Source organism: Scomber scombrus, chromosome 12, assembly GCF_963691925.1.
Source record: "Scomber scombrus chromosome 12, fScoSco1.1, whole genome shotgun sequence".
Classification (NCBI taxonomy): Eukaryota; Metazoa; Chordata; class Actinopteri; order Scombriformes; family Scombridae; genus Scomber; species Scomber scombrus.
This window is the reverse complement of record NC_084981.1, coordinates 1997986-2018632: the sequence shown is the minus strand read 5'-3', so window position 1 is coordinate 2018632 and position 20647 is coordinate 1997986. Positions and strand designations below refer to the sequence as shown.

At 39.2% G+C, this 20647-nt stretch overlaps 1 protein-coding gene across 2 annotated transcripts in view; it reads left to right on the top strand.

Annotated features, from left to right (window-relative positions):
• The window catches only part of gbf1 (golgi brefeldin A resistant guanine nucleotide exchange factor 1), a 96127-nt gene that overhangs the window by 36647 nt on the left and 38833 nt on the right, over positions 1 to 20647 (top strand). For both annotated transcript variants that reach the window (XM_062430195.1, XM_062430194.1), the window contains exon 4: positions 14334 to 14465. In XM_062430195.1, coding sequence (XP_062286179.1) covers positions 14334 to 14465 — 132 coding nt within the window. The remainder of the gene's footprint in view (positions 1 to 14333; positions 14466 to 20647) is intronic.

Sequence of the window (20647 nt, the reverse complement as noted above, 5' to 3'; positions counted from 1 at the left end):
CTGGAAATAGAGGTGATAATACAAGGCCGCCTCATCTGAAGGGCACCTCAGCGTGACACTGCAAGCAAACACTTATGCATCAAAATGAACTGGAATGATTTGGATTAGAGTGCTGCGTTTACGGCGTGTCATCAGAGGAAATGTTTAAAGAGCTGATGCTTTGTCAGCGGGGGAAAAAAAGAAAGAAAAAAAGATCTTTAACTGTATAAAATAAAACGTTATTTTACAGGAATGACATTCTGATAAATCAGCGTGCCACAAAATATCCACTGGCCCCCTCCACACACCTCACGTTCAGACAGTAATGTTCATGCACACCCCCTTAAGTTTTTAATTCAGCATGATAAAACATCCGTTATTTATAAGTACTCTGAGCGTAAAGTATGTCCATCCATCACAGAGGGGACAGCAGGCTGTGAAACACATTATGTGGACGTTGGGGCCCAGCCAGCTCCCTGCCGGAATAATGTGGCCTCTGTGCAAAGTATGCAGCATAGAAAATACATTTTATGTACAGGATAACAGGTGCAAAGCAGTGCAGTGGCTGGCAGGCTCCAGCCCAGGCAAGGTTTGGTAATGAAGTCATGCTGTTTGAATGCACCTGCTTTATTTTTACTGGGGCTTTTTAAAAAAGTTTTTAGGTGAAACACAATTCTGCTGAAAGGAATCGTCTTTGAACCCAATAAAGCGTTTTGATCAGATTACATTCTATTGGAGAATTTTAGAGATCCGTGATCTGTATGTTGTTTCAGAGACTTTGTTTCCTGACAGGAAGAGCACTTAATTCTCGTGTTTCATTACAGTAGCAATAAAATCTTTTTTTTCTAGCTTGGAGTTTTTATTTTTTAGAAAATACAATGTCTACAACATGATAGAAACATTTTAAGGTCACTTCACCAATATTACATATGAATAGTATGATAGTGAGTACTATAATTAGTTAGACTTTTTCTAGTCTGAGACAATAACCGTGATGTGTTGGGCAAGTTACTGAAAATGTGTCATTAATTACAGTTCCTAGTTACATCTCTCAAAAAGTTATTGAATTAGTTCACCAATTACTGCATTTGAAAGGTAGTTAGTTAGTTGAGAAAGTAACTTGTAACTTACTTTTAACACAAAAGTGTAACTCTTCCCAAAATGTTAGTTTAATTTATTCAGTGAAGAGCAAACTCAAAACAAGATTAGTTTAATCCAGTTTGACAACTCAAGACTCTGCTCCATGTTTTACCACAGATCCATAACTCAGTAGTTCAGAAACATGTATTCTTTAAAATATGTAACGTTGGGAGCGCCTTTATAGCCGAGTGGTTACTGCGCATGCCACATAATGGCAGCGTCCATGGTTCGATTCCAGCAGGGGACCTTTGCCCCCCCCCCTCTCTCTTTCCCTGTTTCCTGTCAGCCTCTCTGCCATATACTACCAAAAATAAAAGGCAAAACACCCCAAAAATAAATCTTAAAAAAAATTATAAAAAAGAAAATAATAATAATATATATATATATATATATATATACATACATATATATAACAATTATGTGGACTTCACAACAAATTTGAAACACAGTAAGGTAAGATGATGTTGTGTTTGTGTTGTGTGAGTGTTTGACTGCTATCATCTGCATATTTCCACGCAAAACACAAATAACGAAATAACTAGCCCATTAGTTCTCAGTAATTATAGTTGTGTTATTTAATTTGAAACAGTGATTAGTTACATTACTAGTTACCGCAAAAAGTAATAGAATTATAGTAACGCATTACTTTATAACGTGTTATTCCCAACACTGGTGTAAGATGTAATGGCATCTAGTGGTGAGATTACAGATTGCAAATCCAAATGAATACACCTCTCCTCTCCTGCACCTTTAAATCATGTTGGACTTGAGATTTATAACAGCAATAACAGAATAACATGGCATAACACTGATGACATCATCAGAGTAATTTCTCAGACTTGAAAAAAGCTCCTCCAGAGATAATGAAGACATAATGCAACTGTTTTTAAAGGCTGACTGGTAATAGTCTGCTTGACTTGTAAACTGACCGTGATGTGTAAAGTTGGAGGAGTATGCCTTTAGTTTGAAATATTGCCCAGTCCTACTTACCAGGTAGAGGTGGCTGTAATAGCTCCCTGTCTATATATGTATTTACCCTCCACACATATACACATATACTCTTTCACGCCTCATTAAAAGGGGGAGACCTGTGTTTCCCCAGTGACAGGAGCTCTAGTTTGTCTTAATGATCAGCATGGAGTCCAAAGGGCAATTTGAACAGAGCCCTTTAGGTCAGAGGTTGCCACCAGTGCTGTGTGTTTGTTTGGTCTCCAGTGGTGTCGTCATTAATAAAAGTGGAGGGGGGGTTACTTGACAGAAGTCCTTCTGAAGGATTTCAGTAAAGGATAATGAACAGATAGAACACACACACACTAATACTCATAATGAAATCTCTGCTACTTTAGTTAGTTAGTTATTTAGTTAATTAAAGCGGCATCATTAGAAATGATTTGCCTTTAAATCATTTAAAATTGTATTAAATTGTCATGTCATTTTGGTTGAGCCAACATCTCATGTGTTTTAAATGCCGTCATTGGTGTTTTTTTATTGCTCAAATAAAAAAGGGGATTAGTGAGAGGTTTTGAAACAGCAGTATAACTCCAGTATTAACCATAATTATGCATTACCCCAAAATATAACTTTGAGCTATAAGAGGATGTCCTGAGAACCTTACAGTTCATTTGTCTGTATTTGGGGTTAAGAGGTCCAATATGAAGTTTTAGAAGTTCTTACATTTCGAAACTTTTTATACAGCAACAATGATGGGTGATCTGTGTAAGAGATGCAAACTAAAAAAGCATTTAAATGTGTTAAAACATTACACAATAAATCTGGATCATGACATCATTATCAAAGACTAGGGCTGTATTCATTTAAAAAAAAAAAAACAAACAATATATTTATTGATTTCACTGTTATAAGAAATAAAAGACAGATTCATAATAAAAAAAAGTAAGAACAAACCAAAATTTTTTAGAATCGGTCTGTTTTGGAATGCAGTATACATATAAGGTATGCTTCATGAACCTAGTGCTCCAAAGCCTTAAAGAAAGCATGGTTAACATGATGTCTATGATTGGAGGATACATGCATTCTGTATATAATCTTAAACTGTATTCCTTTGACACGATTGCAAACAGAAGTTGATTTAGCACGTCTGCAGATATCCTTCCACTTGTCATCAATTGTGACAAATAGCTCTTGGTCTCATGTGCCCTTAAGCCCCTGTGACAGCGGCAGTAAGTAAGTGACATGGGGTGTAAAACGCATCGCTTCATAAAACAAACTGACAGACATCTTTCCAGCTGTTAGAAATAACAGTTTCTCAACAGAAGATCCTTAAGGATTGTCCATTTAACGTTGTGCTGTTCATTATGTAATGCCTTATCTGCAGCTAACCAAGGATACCATATTTCTCAATCATTTGTTCAAATGTCATTACTGTAGTATTGAAAAATAAGTCCTTCAGCCTACTATTGCCTCTTTTACCCCACCTTCTAAAACCAGCATCAGATAACTTCAGGGTTATTCAAGATATACCTTTCCTCAAGTCAGCTCACTAATCATCAGGAAGTGTAATAGGGTTGTCACAGCTACACCTAGCAGTGTTTAATTTCCTCAAAAAACAGTAGGTCCGTCAGTGGATATTTCAACACCCAGCCAGATAGAATTTGGATTATTTACGATCAGTTATAAATATCTCGTATCTCACACAGCTGATATTTGGTCAATCTAGACTCTCCATAAAGCCATGTAGCTCCAGTGTGGTCATCTTAAGCTTAAGTCTGTGCTTAGTCGATATAAAGCAACTTTTTTATCAACTTATTTTAGAATACAACAGGAGTCATGGCTGTATTAATGATTAACACTTGGATTGTTTTTTAGATTAATGTTTTGGTCTATAAAATTCCAGAAAATATCGAAAAATGCCGATCAGAAGTTGAATTATTCAAACATCTTGGTTTGTACGACCAACAGTCCAAACCCAAAAGTTGTTAAGCCTTCTCTCATAGAGGACAAACAAAACCAGCAAATATTCACATTTGAAGTGCTGAAACCAATCAATATTGGTGATTTTGATTCAAAGATGACTCGAATGAAAAATCAGTTAGACTTTTTCCAGTTCAAAGTTGTTAGAATCATTTCTGCTGCCTTGTTTCATCTGTAAGTTATACTATTGTGTGTTATACTTGTTATAACCTGAAGAAAACAGCTGTGCTATAGATAAAACAATGAGGTGATTGTCAGAAATAGATAATTTATTTAATGGCAGCCGTTGCAACTGTTGCTATTCTTTGCTTTTCTTACCAAGCACTGTGATGTCGTCTCTTGATTGACTTTGTGATTGATTAGTCTTTAGGAGCTAAGTGCTTGTAAGACTATTGGTTCTGTGCTTTGCTGATCTTACTCTCTCCTTGAACAATCCGGTAAGAGAGTGTTCTTGTAAATACAAATGCAAACTATATTCCATGTAGCCCTCTAGGAAATGCACTCCTGCAGTAGCCATTACAGCTGTCCTCCCAAGCATTTGGAAAAGTTTTAATTTCTCCGGGGCTTTCAAATTGCCTGTTTAGGTTGCACAGAGGCATTGTTCCAAGCATCTATGAAATACCACTGTGGCCCAACGAAATGACCATATGGAGCTCCATAGCATTGTTCCATCCTAATTGCTCCCTTCTACAAGTGTCAATTTCATTCAGGAGAATACAGGGACCGAGGGCAGAGAGGAAGAATGAATGAAACAAGACTGGGGGCTGAGGGCTAAGGAGAGCTGACATTCATCAAACTTCTCCCGACAGATGGATAAGAATACTGTCGTGCAGACTTTGTTCAGCAGATGAACAGAGAGGAATTCTCCCAGGATTTCATTTAGCCTTGCTGGTCTTGTTAAAGCGTCGCCTCTCTCCTCAGCACGAGGAGCCTTCGCATTGCAGCCAAGGACCCTGACTCTTAATTTCAGCGGCTGAAGAGGTCTAGATCAATAACCATCAGTGTTTGGTTTTGGGCCACTGCATCAGTCAGAAAGGGGGGGGGATTCACCCCTCCCTCATCTGCTGAGACCCACCAACCCCCTCCCCATACTTCTCTTGTACCTTATAGAAGGTATCATTTTGTTTTTGTTCATTTTCTCTGTAGGCTTGTCTGTTACTGTCAGGGTTGGGTTTTTATGTTTTGTATTGATGTCTCAGAGATGTAACAGTTGGATGAAGTGGTTTCTCGTGTATTTTTGTATATTTCTTTTTGTTTCTGCCGTCTGCACCTGAATGAGTCGATTTTCTACATCTGCATACAAACTCAGCAACACCTACAGGAGACCAGAGCCCAGATATAACAGGCCAAACCATTGTAAACCTGCTTATCTGCTGTCTTAAAACTGAAGAATGTGGTGGCATTCATCAGTTGTTCCTAAACCACATATTAGGATTGCATGATATTGGAAACACTGTATATTGCCATATAAAAACATACATGAGTTTTCACCAGATACATGCAGATTCATCTATTTTCCATCAATATGTAAGTGCAGATAGATCCGGATACTGTAGTTTTGTGTGTGTGTACATTATGGCTCAGACCATATTAATAGTAGATTGTAAATGTTTAACTCTTAACCAGAGCTAGGACGAGATGCCAGTATCAATGGAAATACATGCAGTTAAAAGCTGCCCCATGTAACTGAATGTCTGCCTGTAGCATCCAGGCATTATCATTTTTGGTTTACAGGCAGGTGATATGCAGACCCTGTAGGGCTGTGTGATATGACGATACATATCGTGTGACGAGAGAAAAACCCGTTTCATATTTTGCTCTATTGTTGATATCGTTGATGCAAATCACACTCTTCATGGCATTTTTCGTCATTGGAGTCTGTCTGACTATTTACTCGTGAAGATTTTTTTGCATTTACAGTGGACCAACCAGATAGATAGATGGATAGATAGGTGGGTTGGTTGGTAGGTAGGTAGGTAGGTAGGTAGGTAGGTAGGTAGGTAGGTAGGTAGGTAGGTAGGTAGGTAGGTAGATAAGTAGGTAGGTAGATAGATAAATAGGTAGGTAGGTAAGTAGGTAGGTAGGTAAGTAAGTAGGTAGGTAGATAGATAAATAGGTAGGTAGGTAAGTAGGTAGGTAAGTAAGTAGGTAGGTAGATAGATAAATAGGTAGGTAGGTAGGTAGATAGATAAGTAAGTAAGTAGGTAAGTAGGTAGATAAATAAGTAGGTAGGTAGGTAGATAAATAGGTAGGTAGGTAGGTAGATAGATAAATAAGTAGGTAGGTAGATAAGTAGGTAGGTAGATAGATAAATAGGTAGGTAAGTAGGTAGGTAGGTAAGTAAGTAAGTAGGTAAGTAGGTAGATAAATAAGTAGGTAGGTAGGTAAGTAAGTAGGTAGGTAGGTAGATAAATAGGTAGGTAGATAGATAGGTAGGTAGGTAGATAAATAGGTAGGTAGGTAGGTAGGTAGATAAATAGGTAGGTAGGTAGGTAGATAGATAAATAAGTAGGTAGGTAGGTAGATAAATAGGTAGGTAGATAGATAGGTAGGTAGGTAGATAAATAGGTAGGTAGGTAGGTAGGTAGATAGATAAATAAGTAGGTAGGTAGGTAGGTAGATAAATAGGTAGGTAGGTAAGTAGGTAGATAAATAGGTAGGTAGGTAGGCAGGTAGATGGATAGATAAGTAGGTAGGTAAGTAGATCTTTATTGTCACTGTTGAAACACAATGAATGTCAGTTTGTAGCTCTTCAGCAAAAAATGACGCTGCTGCGTCTGACCATTGTGGCCTATGGGCAGACCTATTTATTCAATGGATCGTTGTTGGGATATGAAATGACCTATATCCGTATATATCATATCGCCCAGCCCTAAGATTCTGCATGCAAAGCAATCAGTTTGCTATGTGCTGTGGTGAAGGGGCGCAAATGATCAATTTATCAAGCACTCATTTTCAGGTTGTGGAAAGCAACTTGTTAGGTCTGCTTGGGTTGTTTGATAAATTGATAAAGAGGAGCCCTGATCAAACTCTCTGTATCCAAGAACCCTTCAATCAGACTAAATTATGTTTTTATATCTGCCAGACTTTTCTTGTAGGTTAGTCATAGAAAATAAGAACCTAGCAAGTTTTCCTTTTGTTTCAAGCAACAAAAAAGTTGTTGCATCATATGTTTGAGATAATTTGCCTTACTTGACAAGTTTACGCACACCCTGCTATGTAACTACAACACGTGTACATAGCAGTGTGGATGCTGAAAGGATATATTGTGCAGCCCAAACACATACGCTTTCTCTACATCTCTCTTATTACCACAGCAGTTGGAGACCAGGAACAGGTGATGTCCTCAGCACAGAATCTGTAAAATGATATTTAATAATATAGAAATACATTATATAGAAATAGCGAACACACATTGTACAGTTTGGTTTATTCAAAGTGCATCATTAGCACCTAGCTCTTTACTGAACCTGATGTGTTTATTTATCTGCTCTGGTAAAGGTCTGCGAAAGGGAGAAAAAATAATTAAGACCATTATTAGTGAGGACTACAGCTGGACCTCATCTGTCATAAATAACAACAGGATGGACTGGTTTCACTCACCTTTAGAGAAGAACCGCTGAAATAAATAAATAACTTCTGTTTGATCTATGAAGGAAAATCCCTGCACGTGTGAGCTGATGCATGTGTGTTACCATGGCTACTGTGGTTACTTTCCAGACAGTTCCTGATGAACAGATGGATTTAATAGTAGTTAAACTATGAACTTAATAATAGTTTAATAATAGATCAGATATGTCCGTTTTGCTTTCTCACCACAAATAGAACATGTAGACAGAACTCCTCCTTTCCCACATGTCTCCATTTTTATTAATTGGCAGCTTTCACAGCACCCTAAAAGAACCAAACCAAACAGGCAAACACACTAAACAGGTCTGATCATTTTGATAGATGGTAAAAAGTTTAAGAGATGAAATAGTGTGAATGATGATCTTAAACTCCAGGATGATGGAACTGAAGTAGAGGCCTTTATTATAGTAAAATATGTGACACATTAGACTGGCACATTCAGTTCTTTGTGAATGAATCAACAACAGATGAGTTGCCAAGCCCCGTGGCTGCGCTGTTTGTGTTTCTTTGAGCTGCCTTCATCACCACAAAACCATGATCACAGTTACTGTGGCAGTCTCTCCATCATACCCTCAGACAGCGCACACTGATGCACACATTCCAAGGGCTGCCTTTTTGTTTGTGTAGCATAACATAACATAAGTTTATTTAGTGTCATTGAGTGTCAAAATACAAAAGAACAGGTTGATATATAATGTAGACCTTAATACCAAACCTCCAATTCATTTAACCATTGATCTCAGTGTTGGATCAGCTTCAGTTCACCATGTGATTTCAGGGCTTTATTACATGTTTGAAGTAAAAAAAAAAAAAAAGGGGGTACACTGTCCAAGTTCAGAATTCTATAAGTAGCTAATAACATTAAAGCATTCTATTTTAACCGCATAAATATAGTATGCATAAGACTCAGGGACTAACCCACTTAAAGGACAAGTTCACAATTTTTTCAACTCAGTCTTAAAACAACAGTCAGGTGCCAAAAAGAAAATTGAAATAGTTTTTTTTATCTTGCTGTAATCATTCCTCATGTCCAAACTGACCATTAGAAGATCCTTTCATAATACACTTATAATGTAAGTGATGAAGGATAAAATCCACAGTCGTCCTTCTGTATTTAAAAGTTATGTGGATATGTAGATTCTGGCTTGTAAATAGCGAATTAACTAGGCCTGTCACAATAATTTCGTTATCCACTTATGTACAATAACGTAATTATCAACATCATCATGTCTATATATGGACTTATCGTATGATACATGGACATGACCTTAATCATTTTTTGACCTCAGTATTGCCACACTTCACATTAGCAGCTAAGACTCTATTCATGTCACATTGGCTAAGCAAGTAGTGTCCTCCATTCCTCACTGTGTACGTCCTGAGTGGAGACTGTAGAAGAATTAAAGGTAAATAACTCTGTCTCCAACCATAATGGCCCTCTGTGTTTTTACACAAGTGTAGCATCCATTCTCCAATCCCACCCCCCCGCTCCCCACTTACATTATCATGCTATTATATTATCATTATATCAGTGGTATAAAATGATCTTCAAATGACAATAATATTGTTTATCGCGATTATTTACGAGACGATATATCGCCCAACAAAAGTAGTTATTGTGACAGGTCTAGAATTGACCAGACAATAGCCAATTTAATTTTGCCTTATTATCAAGTTGATTATAGCATTAACATGAATTAGTTACCACTGATATAATCCACAGCCGTAGACCTTTTGCTTTATTAACCGACGACAGTGTTTTTTTTAAACATCGCTCTTTGCTCATGATTTAAAACATGGAGAGAAAAAAAGTTTGAGTAACACTTGTTAGCTTCAAATATGAGTCTTTTGCCAACCTGGATGTTATAACTCATTGTCACTTGCGTTTGTGCACATGAATAATTCTCATGTCCACACATACAAAAGAAACGCTCACACTCCTTTTCAATTTTAAACATTTTCAACTGTGCAACATTCTTGTTCTATTTGGATGTTATCCAGCGGGCCTCTTTGTTTAAGTTGCTCTTGTAAGATGAAGAAATGACTCAGTTGCAGTGCCAGTATCATAAGAACGTAATCCTCCTCTGCTTTGATGTATCGGCCATTAAAAGAATTTGATATTTTGCCTCTTGTGCCTTCACTCCTCTACTCTGTGATTCTGTTGAAGACCGGCCTGTTTGTATAACTCTTGACTCTGCTTGGAAAGCCTGGCGATGATCTCGGAGGCTCCACATGGAAATATTTGTATGTTTTTTAAGCAGGATAGTTTGGTCGGGGGTATAGATATTGTTTTTGTTTCATTTCTTGATGTTTTTTTTCTGCTGTTGTCTGGACAATAAGGTGCGTCTGCAGCTCGGATTCATCTCCCTTTGCTCGTTCCTCCCTGTGTTCTAAGCCTTTTCTGCTCCACTGCCAATAGATGTGCATGTGTTAAAGATGGCTTCTGTTTTTTTTTGCGATGAGCCTGCCTCATCCCGAGGTGCTCTCCTGGGGGCAAAGGTTCACCCCCCCTCCGCCTTCCCTGCCTCTCCTTGCTGGGGTCATTTGGAGAGGTAATCCACACATGGCTGGATACTCTCACTACAGCTCTAAGCAGAAAGATGGGGCTCTGGCGTGGTAAAGGTAGATAGGATTAGGCTCATGGTGAATTGTAATGGCCTCATTTCACAACCTTTCTTTTTTTTTTTCTTCTTTTTTTTTCACCAATTAAGCTGAACTCGAGTTGGGCTTGTACACGCTCTTTTAAATCAGGACTTGTACCCCAGCAAACCCAGCCCTTAGATGGCAACATGCACGGCTGGGTGAACCGCTTTAATCCTGCGTTTTTCTCTATTTCTTTTTCTCTCCTTTTTTTTTTTTTTTTATGTTGGTCAATGTCAGCCAGAGGTCAATCTGGTTATAGAGTGATTGCCTCACCACCGTCTCACCGTCGTTATTTATTTCACTCCACTACCACAAGCCCCGGAGATTGAGCTGAAGTACAGAGCCTGTATTTAGACTTTATTTAAGAAGATTGGCGGTGGCCACTGACGGAGCGCTCCCGTCAGCCCTGTTTTCACCGATGGCCGGCCGGATCAATATGACACAATTGAGTTTTCCAATCTGCGGTCTTTGGGAACGCGGCCGTGGCACTTACAGGGTGATCGCCTCTGATGAAGTCTTCATCAGGATCTATTGACAGATTCATTTGAGCACCCTCCTTCCACCCATACAACATGTTTTTTTCACACTGTAAAGTAATGGGACACTAAAACCCTCTTTAAAAAGTTTTTCCAGCAGCTGATGGACAGATTGAACTAAAACTGCTCCCTCATTCTATCAAGTTAACATCTTCTATTCTATGTTTTATTATTATCTTTCATGGTAGAAGCTGTTTATTTATATTTGCTAAATTTACATTCAGTGCCCCCCCCCCTCCCTTTTTCATGCTTCAAACCCCCAAAAACTGCTCCAAGCTGTCAGATTGAACAAAAAAACACCAGATGAAAAAATGTTCAATAAAGCAGCGAGGAGGTTTGCTTTTGAAAGCGAGGCCTAGGAGTGAACTGGCGGCCGATAAAGGGACTGTGTAAATTTCCAAATGATTTCATATTTGATTTCTAAACAAGCCGCAGGGGTATTGGATATCACACACACTAATGCACGGCGGTCACATGTGCACTTTTGGAAATTGGTTGGACACTCTCAGCGGCTCTTTTGATGTCCAAGTTGTTTTTACGCGTCTGGAGTGGAGCTGCTCTTAAGGAATAATCCTCCTGGTATTGCTGTGGCAAGCACTCCTCTGGCACAACAGTTCACAGCACCGTGCGTGACTACACTAATTTTCTCCGTTGTTGTTTTACCTGTTTTGTATTTTTGCTACCTCCTCTTAACCCCCACACGGTCTCTCTCTCTCCATCTCTCTGTCTCTCTCTCTTTTACTCTCTCTCTGTGAATTCTCCAGAGAAACAGAGACTATTGCAGTCAGGGTGGATAGGCTAAAGGTGCTTTGCCAGAGTGAAATGCCCAGTGAGGACTGATCACAGGAGAAGATCTGCTGCATCTTTCTCTGCAGCTGCCTTTATTAAACTAATGTAGATGTGTATGGTTTGCTTCTAATAGCTAACATTACGTCGAGTTACCATAATGGCTCATTATTTGGGTTTTTTTTGTTAAAAAAGTTATGAATACTATCTGTAGTCATATATTTTTCACTTATATAGCCTGTTAAATATCAGAAAATAGTGCTGCTAAGTGCACATGAGTGTCAAACAACGCAGGGTTGGGTACTCCCAAACCCCCAAAAAGTTATTTAAATATTTGATGTATTTTTTAGTGATATCGTGTTTTAGATTTAAATCTGTGAACTTAAGCCTGACTAGTAGCAAGGTACTAGCTGAATTGTAGAATATCACTCTTTATTACAGCCTATATATTTGTTAGCCTATATAAAATATCACAATGTGGAGGCGGCTGTGGCTCAGGAGGAAGAGCGGGTCTTCAGCTAATCGGAAAATCAGCGATTTGATTCCCGACTCCTCCAGTCCACATGTTGAAGTTTCCTTGGACAAGATACTGAACCCTGAACCCCTGAAGGCTGAGCTATCAGTGTGTGAATGAAGAGTAAAAGCACTTTGAATGGTCGGAAAACTAGAAATGCGCTATACAAAAATACAGAAATAAATAAATCACAGAAATGAACCATTCTATCTGAGGAAAACTTTGAGAAAATTCCATTAGTTATGAATTAATGAGTTAGATACGTATTCATCCCCCCCTCGCACTCCAACATCGCTCCTAGTATATCAGGACAATTTTTTGCACTTCATCCACTAGAGCTCGCTCACTGTGTGTTACGAAGAGGTGTAACACTTACCAGTTACCAGTTAGCAGCATTTGTCCCTTTGCTAAGCCCGGTGCCCCCTTAGTTACTGTTGCTATGCCTGTCAAACTGCATGCGTACAGTTTACAGTGTCAACGATGCCTCTTAAAAATGTGTAGTATTATTAGTTGCGATGGATCCTGGATTTCAGAAAGAACAGTAGCTTCTAAGTAACAGGCTAGCTGTTTCCCTTTTCTTCCAGTCTTTATGCTAAGCTAGGCTAACCTCATCCTGACTCCAACTCTGTACTTATCAGCCCTGTATATCTAACACATGTATATGAGATTAATATTAATTTTTTCATTGCAAAAAGAGATGGGCAAATAAGTTTATTTCTCAAAACTGTTCCTTTAAACTCTCTCCCCCCCTCTGTCTTTCATCCTCACATTCCTCTTTTCTACTTTCACTCTATGCTTCCATCTCTCTCCCGAACAGCAGTTAGGGTCCTGCTGATGTTTACACAGACCGTTATATAGAGTTCAGGGGATACATTAAGCTCTAACTTGTTTGTGAGAGCAGCAGTGTTTAAGACTGAAGCCAGTACAGTAAAGCACAACCTGTTTGGTTGTGCCATGATATGTCTACAGGTCAGTGACAAATAAGGTATAACCCTTGCACCATTTTTTTTTACCAAAAGTAAGACTGAATAAATAATCTGTGACAATTGATTTTCATTTTTTGCCTTTATTTGAAAGTACTTGGCATAGAGGCCAACAGGAAACAGGGAGGGAGAGAGGGGAATGACCTGACAAAAGGTCCCTTACCGGAATCAAACCAGGGACGCTCCTATTATGTGGCATGAGCAGTAACCACTCGAATACCAAGGTGCTCCAAATGATGTCACATTTGTTAAAAATCATAGTGTTGCATTGCAAAAGTGGATTATATTTATTCCACATTGTAGATGACATTTATTTTCCTGTATATAATCAGATTTTTATGACAAAATACTGGTTACACTAATTGACACTGGGTTGCATCACATCATTGAGCCATACATTTGATCGTATTTTATATATTTCTGCTGAAAGCTCGTACATATCACTTATCACTGTGTTTTGTTTTGGGAATTATGTTTGTGACTGGGTCAAAAAGTGCCTTTACTGCAATATGACGTAGCCTGATGTCTAAAGATGAGATCTAGAGATGTCCTGAGCTGATCCAAGCATCTGTTTTGTCCACATCTGCCTGATAGCATTGCAGTCCTACTCTCCTTTACATCAGCCTACAATGCAGCATTTTACTGCTAAAAATTAGCGTGTGTGAATATGAAGAATGATGTGGGTGTTTCTGAACTCCCAGAATGACAAAATACAGATTCAAAGAACTTTTCATCCAATCTTTTATCTTTGCTCACTTCTACTTGCAAATATCATTGTAAACATTCAGGTAGCACTTTCTCATTTATAGTTGACATTGATCATTACTATCTGTGGTAAAATGACAAAACATCAACAGAGACACACTCACATTTACCCACATTGACTTGCCTTCATTTATTCACATTGATAATTTAAGAAACTTTTGGACCAAGTAGCTCATGAAAAATAAGTCTCCAGCTGCTATTTTAATGTGTCATATATATATAATTAGTCAACATACTCAGTATCAGCTGAAATTTTAAAGGACTCAGATGGATTGGGATTGGGTCCAAACAAATCTTGATTGAGATGTTGCTTATGAAAACGGAAAGGTCTTAAGTTACCTTCCAGTCAGATGTCAGTGGTGTCATGTTCTGTGGTTACATGCCTGACAGTGGTGTATCTCTGTCTCTCTCTCTCCTTCTCTTCAGAACTGTCAGATGTTGAACCCAACGTTTTCCTGAGGCCCTTTCTAGAAGTGGTCCGCTCTGAGGACACCACGGGACCCATCACTGGCCTCGCCCTTACCTCTGTCAACAAGTTCCTCTCGTATGGCCTTATAGGTAAGATATCACACTGCCATTGGTCATTCTGAGGCGTTTGTATTGACAGTGAGATCCATTACATTAAAACAAACTCTCCTAATTTCTCTCTAAGTTGCATTAACAAACAGGTGTGCATTACTCCATACAATGGACAACAAAAGGGTTCCATCATTGTACATTAAAAAGAAATGTATGAGAGAGACATAAGACTAAAAAGCCTTTTTAGAAACAAAAGTGTATCAAAGTTTCAGAAACCCAGTGATGGTAAGGAAGAACACATATATTCATCCTGCTGTCTTTTTTCTCACCTCTGCACCCCTGACCAATGGAGTGAAAAGTGTCAATGTACCTTTAATAGTTTAATATTGTATTGGCAAACCCGCTGTTCAATATAAGTAGGAACAGGCTCAGATATTTTAACCTTTAACTCTCTACAGCCAGGTAAGTATTTTCCTCTTATTCTGCAATATAACTGCTGTTTGGTCCAGTCAGCACTGCTCAACTTCATTCAGGCATTTCTATTCTTTTAAACTTTGTATGGTGATCTTTGACCACTTTGTTCCTACCGATTTTTAGAAGTGTTCCCTGTTTTTTTTTTTGTATCTTGAGTTTTCATTATTTGTAACTTCAGTTATTTGCACATTTTTAAAGCTCAAGTGAGTTTAATACAGTAAGGAATTTAAGGTTTCTGATTTAATTGATTATATCCTGGATTCACATTTGCTTAAAAGGTAACCATTGATCTCTGAAATCTCTTGTCTAGTTATAACATTGGAAAGTGAATACTGTAAAACAACTATAAACCTGGTGAGGTTTAAATGAGTTTGAGAAGCTCATCATCATCATCCTAGCACTACTAAAGGTCAGATTTTCATTGGAAAGCTCAGTTTTAACCAGTTGTCAGGTCAGTGCAGGAACGTCAGGAATTTCCTTTTGTCATTGATGCAGAAGCTGACTGGTGCTGGCGTACAGTCAGGACTGCCTGTCCTCATTAGTCTCATCATGGAAGTATGGCCCAGTGTCTGCCAGTTGTTTTGTTAAGTGTGAAATGAGCATGCATCACCAGATGTTAGTCTAAATAGCAGGGGTTGACTCAATGTTACATTGCTGTCAAAACAGCTGCAGTTATTGCTAAACAAAATAACAGCCTACCATTACATGATCAGTACCGTGTCAAAAAGCTAGTGGGAATGTACGCTGCATTTCATGATCCATTAGAGAGGTTTTTTTTTCTTAGTAAATGTCATGTGATTTTTGAACTTTTCATTGAAACCAAATGTCTAAGAATTACATTCTCTGGAAGAGATAACGGGTGAGGATTTTCAGTTGTTTAATTGAACTGGAGAGCAGCCGAAAGCTTTCCAGACTGATACTGAAACACCTCAGAATATAAGTTAAAAGAACAGTCTGTCTATACTCACACACATACACGCAATATTTGTGCAAAGATCCCCTTACAAATCGCTCCACGACTCCCAGAGCTTCTGTCTGTCACTCCAGACCTGACACCAGCTCCCTTAATCCCCACCACCCCCATCCTGACGCCATCGCACCACCACCAGCATCTCATCAGCGATTGTATGAGGGATGTACGGCCGCGCTGGTGCAGCCATGCCGCTCTCCTCTGTTCGCAATAAAGATGAGAAAACATGAGTGGTGGGACGACTTTATTAACCCTCCTGCATCTCAGTTTGACTTGTGTTCCTCAAACAGAGAAAAGTCTCCAGCAGCCTGTTAACACACTCACCTCTTCTCTTGTTTTACTTTGCCATGAGTCCATTTTTTTCCTCCTCTGGTAGTTGGGGGCAGGGTGGAGGTCTGAGCTGGCAATACTGAACGCGTGTTCAAAGAGTATTGAAACTTGATCTGAAGAATGTATCAGAATCTCCCAGAGGACACTTAAGACATATTTTCTCATGAAAGTGTAGAGTGACTAAATAGGAATTAGATTTTCACAGAGTTGCGCTGTACCAAGCAGTCATTTTACTTTTTTTTTTTTTTTTAATTAAATGTTTAAGGCTTTTGTTTAATTTTAGTGAACACATGAATTCTTCATTTACTTATTGCTAAATCACACAGATTTGTTGTATTTAATTTATACAGTTAGAGTACATCTAAAGGTGGGTACTACATTTCTGTCTAAAGTTTGTCACCAACAGTTGTATTTGGGTATTTTGTTTTGCCAGATTCAATTCTAGAGAACCAATAGGTGTTTTCCATTTACTAAATTATACATATATTAGGTCGATTATTTTTCCAGTGGAAAATTGCAATGTTCCTGCAGTAAGGGTTAGGGTTAGGGTTCATATAGATCAATAAGCAAATGAGATAAATGTAATAAAACCACGAGAAACCTACTCTATACTCGACCCTAACCCTATCCTACTGTATGCTCAGTAATATACTGTTTACTGGCGAGACAACTTGATAATGTAACATTTGTAACCATTTAGGCCACCTAAAGAAAAAACATAATACATACGTTAGAAATATGGTACTTTAAAAAACACGTTTTTGGAGTCCCTGTAATTTTAGTTAAGAGCAAATAGTGCTCAATTACATACTATTAATCCAAATAGTAATAATACTCCTTAATAGAAACATTTTGACAATAAAACTAACTCTTTGTGTTTGAGGACTTTACTGATTAAATCCAGCATCAAATATCCTTTCAGCTAAAGTCGTCTGTCAGAATAAATGAAATTCACCACATTAGCAACAGGAGAGTTGAGCACATGTCAGGGGTAAATGGACAGAATGTACAACAACGCTGCTCTTGTCAAGCACTGCCATCTGCTGGCTGGGAGGAAACACCAACCTGAACAAAGTCATTGATGAACACTTCTCATAGCTGTGTTATCAGCATTAGAAGAGAAAAAAAATGACACGTGTAAGTAAGACAAATGATGATGTTGCTACTTTAAACTTTGCTAACGTATTGAATAGTTTGACATCTTGTAAGCTTTCAGCCAATGAGAGTATGTCGATGCTCGGGGTCACTTCAGTTATCACCCCTCTTTATCCTGGCTGTTCCTCCTCTTTTGTGTCACTCAGCATGTCCCCACACCACCTTTCTGCTTGTCCAGGGCCCAAGAGAAAGAGAAGGAAAATCATCTCACTCACTCACACACACACACACACCACTTACCCTTTTCATTTAGTGTGAGGTAATTCCTCTCAATCTGTGGCCTGAGGTCTACTGGCATGGAGGGAGTGCTAAACTAAGCCCCGGTGCTGACAGACACCCAGATCACTGTGCCGTCCTCTATTTTCCCACTGCTCATCTCTCTTCCCCTGTTCCTCCTTTGCTCTCCCTCTGCTTCCTCTCCTGGCCAGCAGTCAAGCAAAAAGGGGCCCTCGCTGTGTGCTGCGAGCAGCCCGCGTGGTCACTTGCCCTCACAGGGCTCAGAGCGAGGCTCAGCTGAGGCTTAAGCTGCAGCCACTACCAAAATGGATGAGCTTAGAGTACAGCTGTAGCCTGCCTCTGATTTTAGGGTTGAATAAATTGTTATTCATAGAAAAAGTGGTTGTTGTAATAAAAAGGAGGAACTGCATAATTAGCATGAAAGGCATTATTAGATGTTAGAGCACCACCTCAAATCTAAGAAAAAAAAGAACAATAAAAGTCCAAGTTCCAAATATGAGGAGAGGAAACAGGTTCACTGCCACACTAAATATAAAAAAGAAGTATGATTTATGAAAAGGTGGCGCTCCAGTAGTTAAGAAAAAGCAAAAAATCTCCTCATTTCTCAACCCTTACATACTGTTCATATTCTGACTCATAATTAGTCTCTGCACCAATTCACATTCATAAACTCCCCATCAGTCATTAATAAATGTTTGATTAATCTTATGGAAAAAATACATTTACAATCACTATTGTATGGTCCAGGAGAACATTTGAACATGTTTGAATGCTGATTTTTGAATCTTTTTCATAAACATAGGTAAAAAAAAAAGATTCATTTTATTTCCATTTTTGTACACTGTCGGTCACAATAAGAAAAGTCCAGTTTAAAAAAAATGTGTATGTGGTGTTTTTACAGCTCTCAAATGTAAAAACGGGTCAAATCTGACCCTGAACAATATGTAAGAGTTAATCATGTTGGGGGATTTTATTTTCAACTAATGGACAACATTTGAACAAAAATAAACTTCATAGATATATCTCTATATATTTTGATAGATATATCGAGATATATATATTTACTTTCTAGTTTTAATTGCGGTTTTGTATTTAAAGATTTGTACTTTCTTTTCATTAGTTGAAAATAAAAAGACTTACAATGATTATTTCTGCTTTTATTGTAACTCAAGTGCCGTTTTGTTCCTGGATTTTTTTGGAGGGAGGGGTGGGGCAAACCCACGTGACAATGAAGCACAAAAACCCCACCACTTACCATCAAGAAAACCAAATCCTATAAATATATACATTCCATGCATTGACTGTCCTACACACTGTGACTGTGAGGCTAAAGTTGGCAGCAGAGCGGCCTAGCTTGAAAGGTGATCTCATGCTATTCAGAAGATGAACAGGTGAACAAACTCATTTTCTTCTCTGAGCATGGAAAAAGCAGCAGTCCCCCTTTTGTTTGCTTTCTAAAGATGTATTGGCTCCTAATGCAGAGTGCAGCTCGAGAGCTTTTTGTGTGTGTCTGTGTCTGTGTGTGTGTGTGTGTGTGTGTGTCGCTCCCCCTAAAAAGCAAGCAGCCACTCTGCCCTCTCTGCCTGCTCCCACTCACGCCACGTCTTTGATTTTTGTCACCGGAGTTTGATATACTTAAACTGCTTTATGTGGCAGCTGGTTCAACCCCCTATTGACTTTGCCCACATGCCCTCAGGCACACACACACACACACACACACACACACACACACACACACACACACACACACACACACACACACACACACACACACACACACACACACACACAGAGAGAGAGAGAGAGCCTCTCCTTTCCTCAGTGTTATTTTAACAATGCCCCCCCCCTCCACCCTCTCACCCCGCCTTTGGACAGTGCTTGTATAGACTGTGTGCCAAGAGAAGGATTAGTGTTTTATATCACTTCTGACATTCTGCTGGATCCCTCCGTGGCTCTAGTTTCTAGCATCTGGATGTTGGATGTGGACGTGGACTTCCACGCTTGTTGTCGCCCTCGTCTCTGGAGGGAAGTTGGCATTGCTCGGGCCTGGGCGAGCCACACATAGAGCTCTTCTCAGCCATTAAGCGACTTCTCCCTGATGCGCTGCACCCTTGTTCTTTAACAGCAGCGGGCAATTACCGAAGTGTCCTAAACATTCGATGAGTGGTTCCATTCGTTTAATGTCACGCTCAAACCCCCGAGCAACCCATCATCTCCAGATATCAGAAGCTTCATGTTGACAGGTCGCATTGTTCCTCATCTTCTCCGTCTCTCTGTCTGTCCTTCCGCTACCCCTCCCTCCCCCCTTTGTGCTTATTAGTTAATGAATTGCTGCTCCTAAAGGCGATGGGAAAGGAAAACAGGCTGGCTCCAGGCAGATTGCTGGCCGGGGCCGCTCGGGTTTCAAAAACACTCGCTCGTGTTGCTCCGACAGCCAATTTGTCCCAGCCTTCCTCCAACAAAAGGCCACATCTGGTCATTAGATCCCGCTGGTTTCTGAAGGACAATGTGGACAAGACCCCCACCACATTTGCGTAGTTTTGTTTACGCGCCGAGCTGTTAGAGCCGTGTTCTTGGCCGAGTCCACTAACAATCATTACCCGCACTTCTTAAATATTATGTCTCACTCAGACGAGATTTACATTAGCACTGCGATGGAGGCGCATTCTGATTAGTTTTATGTCATATCTGACACACACTGGTTGCCATATGTGCAAATTCTATTCAGAAAAAACAAATGAAACACTTGGGTGCGGCAGGTTGTTTCCATCACATGCACCACAGGTAAGACTACATATGCTCTACCCATTCTGACTGACATTAGAAGATGGAAATGAATAACCTATTAATACATGGCATCCTGTTTCATTCAAAGTATTCCAAGCCACAGTCCTGATACCCTGCTGTGTGTCCTTTCTTATGTAGTAGACATGGCAGCTGCAGATATTACCCAGCTACTACATGTGCTCTCTTTACTTTGATGTCAATATACAGTAGTGCCTATAGTATAATGTTCTTATAGAAGTATCTGTTTTCTGTGAGTCATTCATGGAAC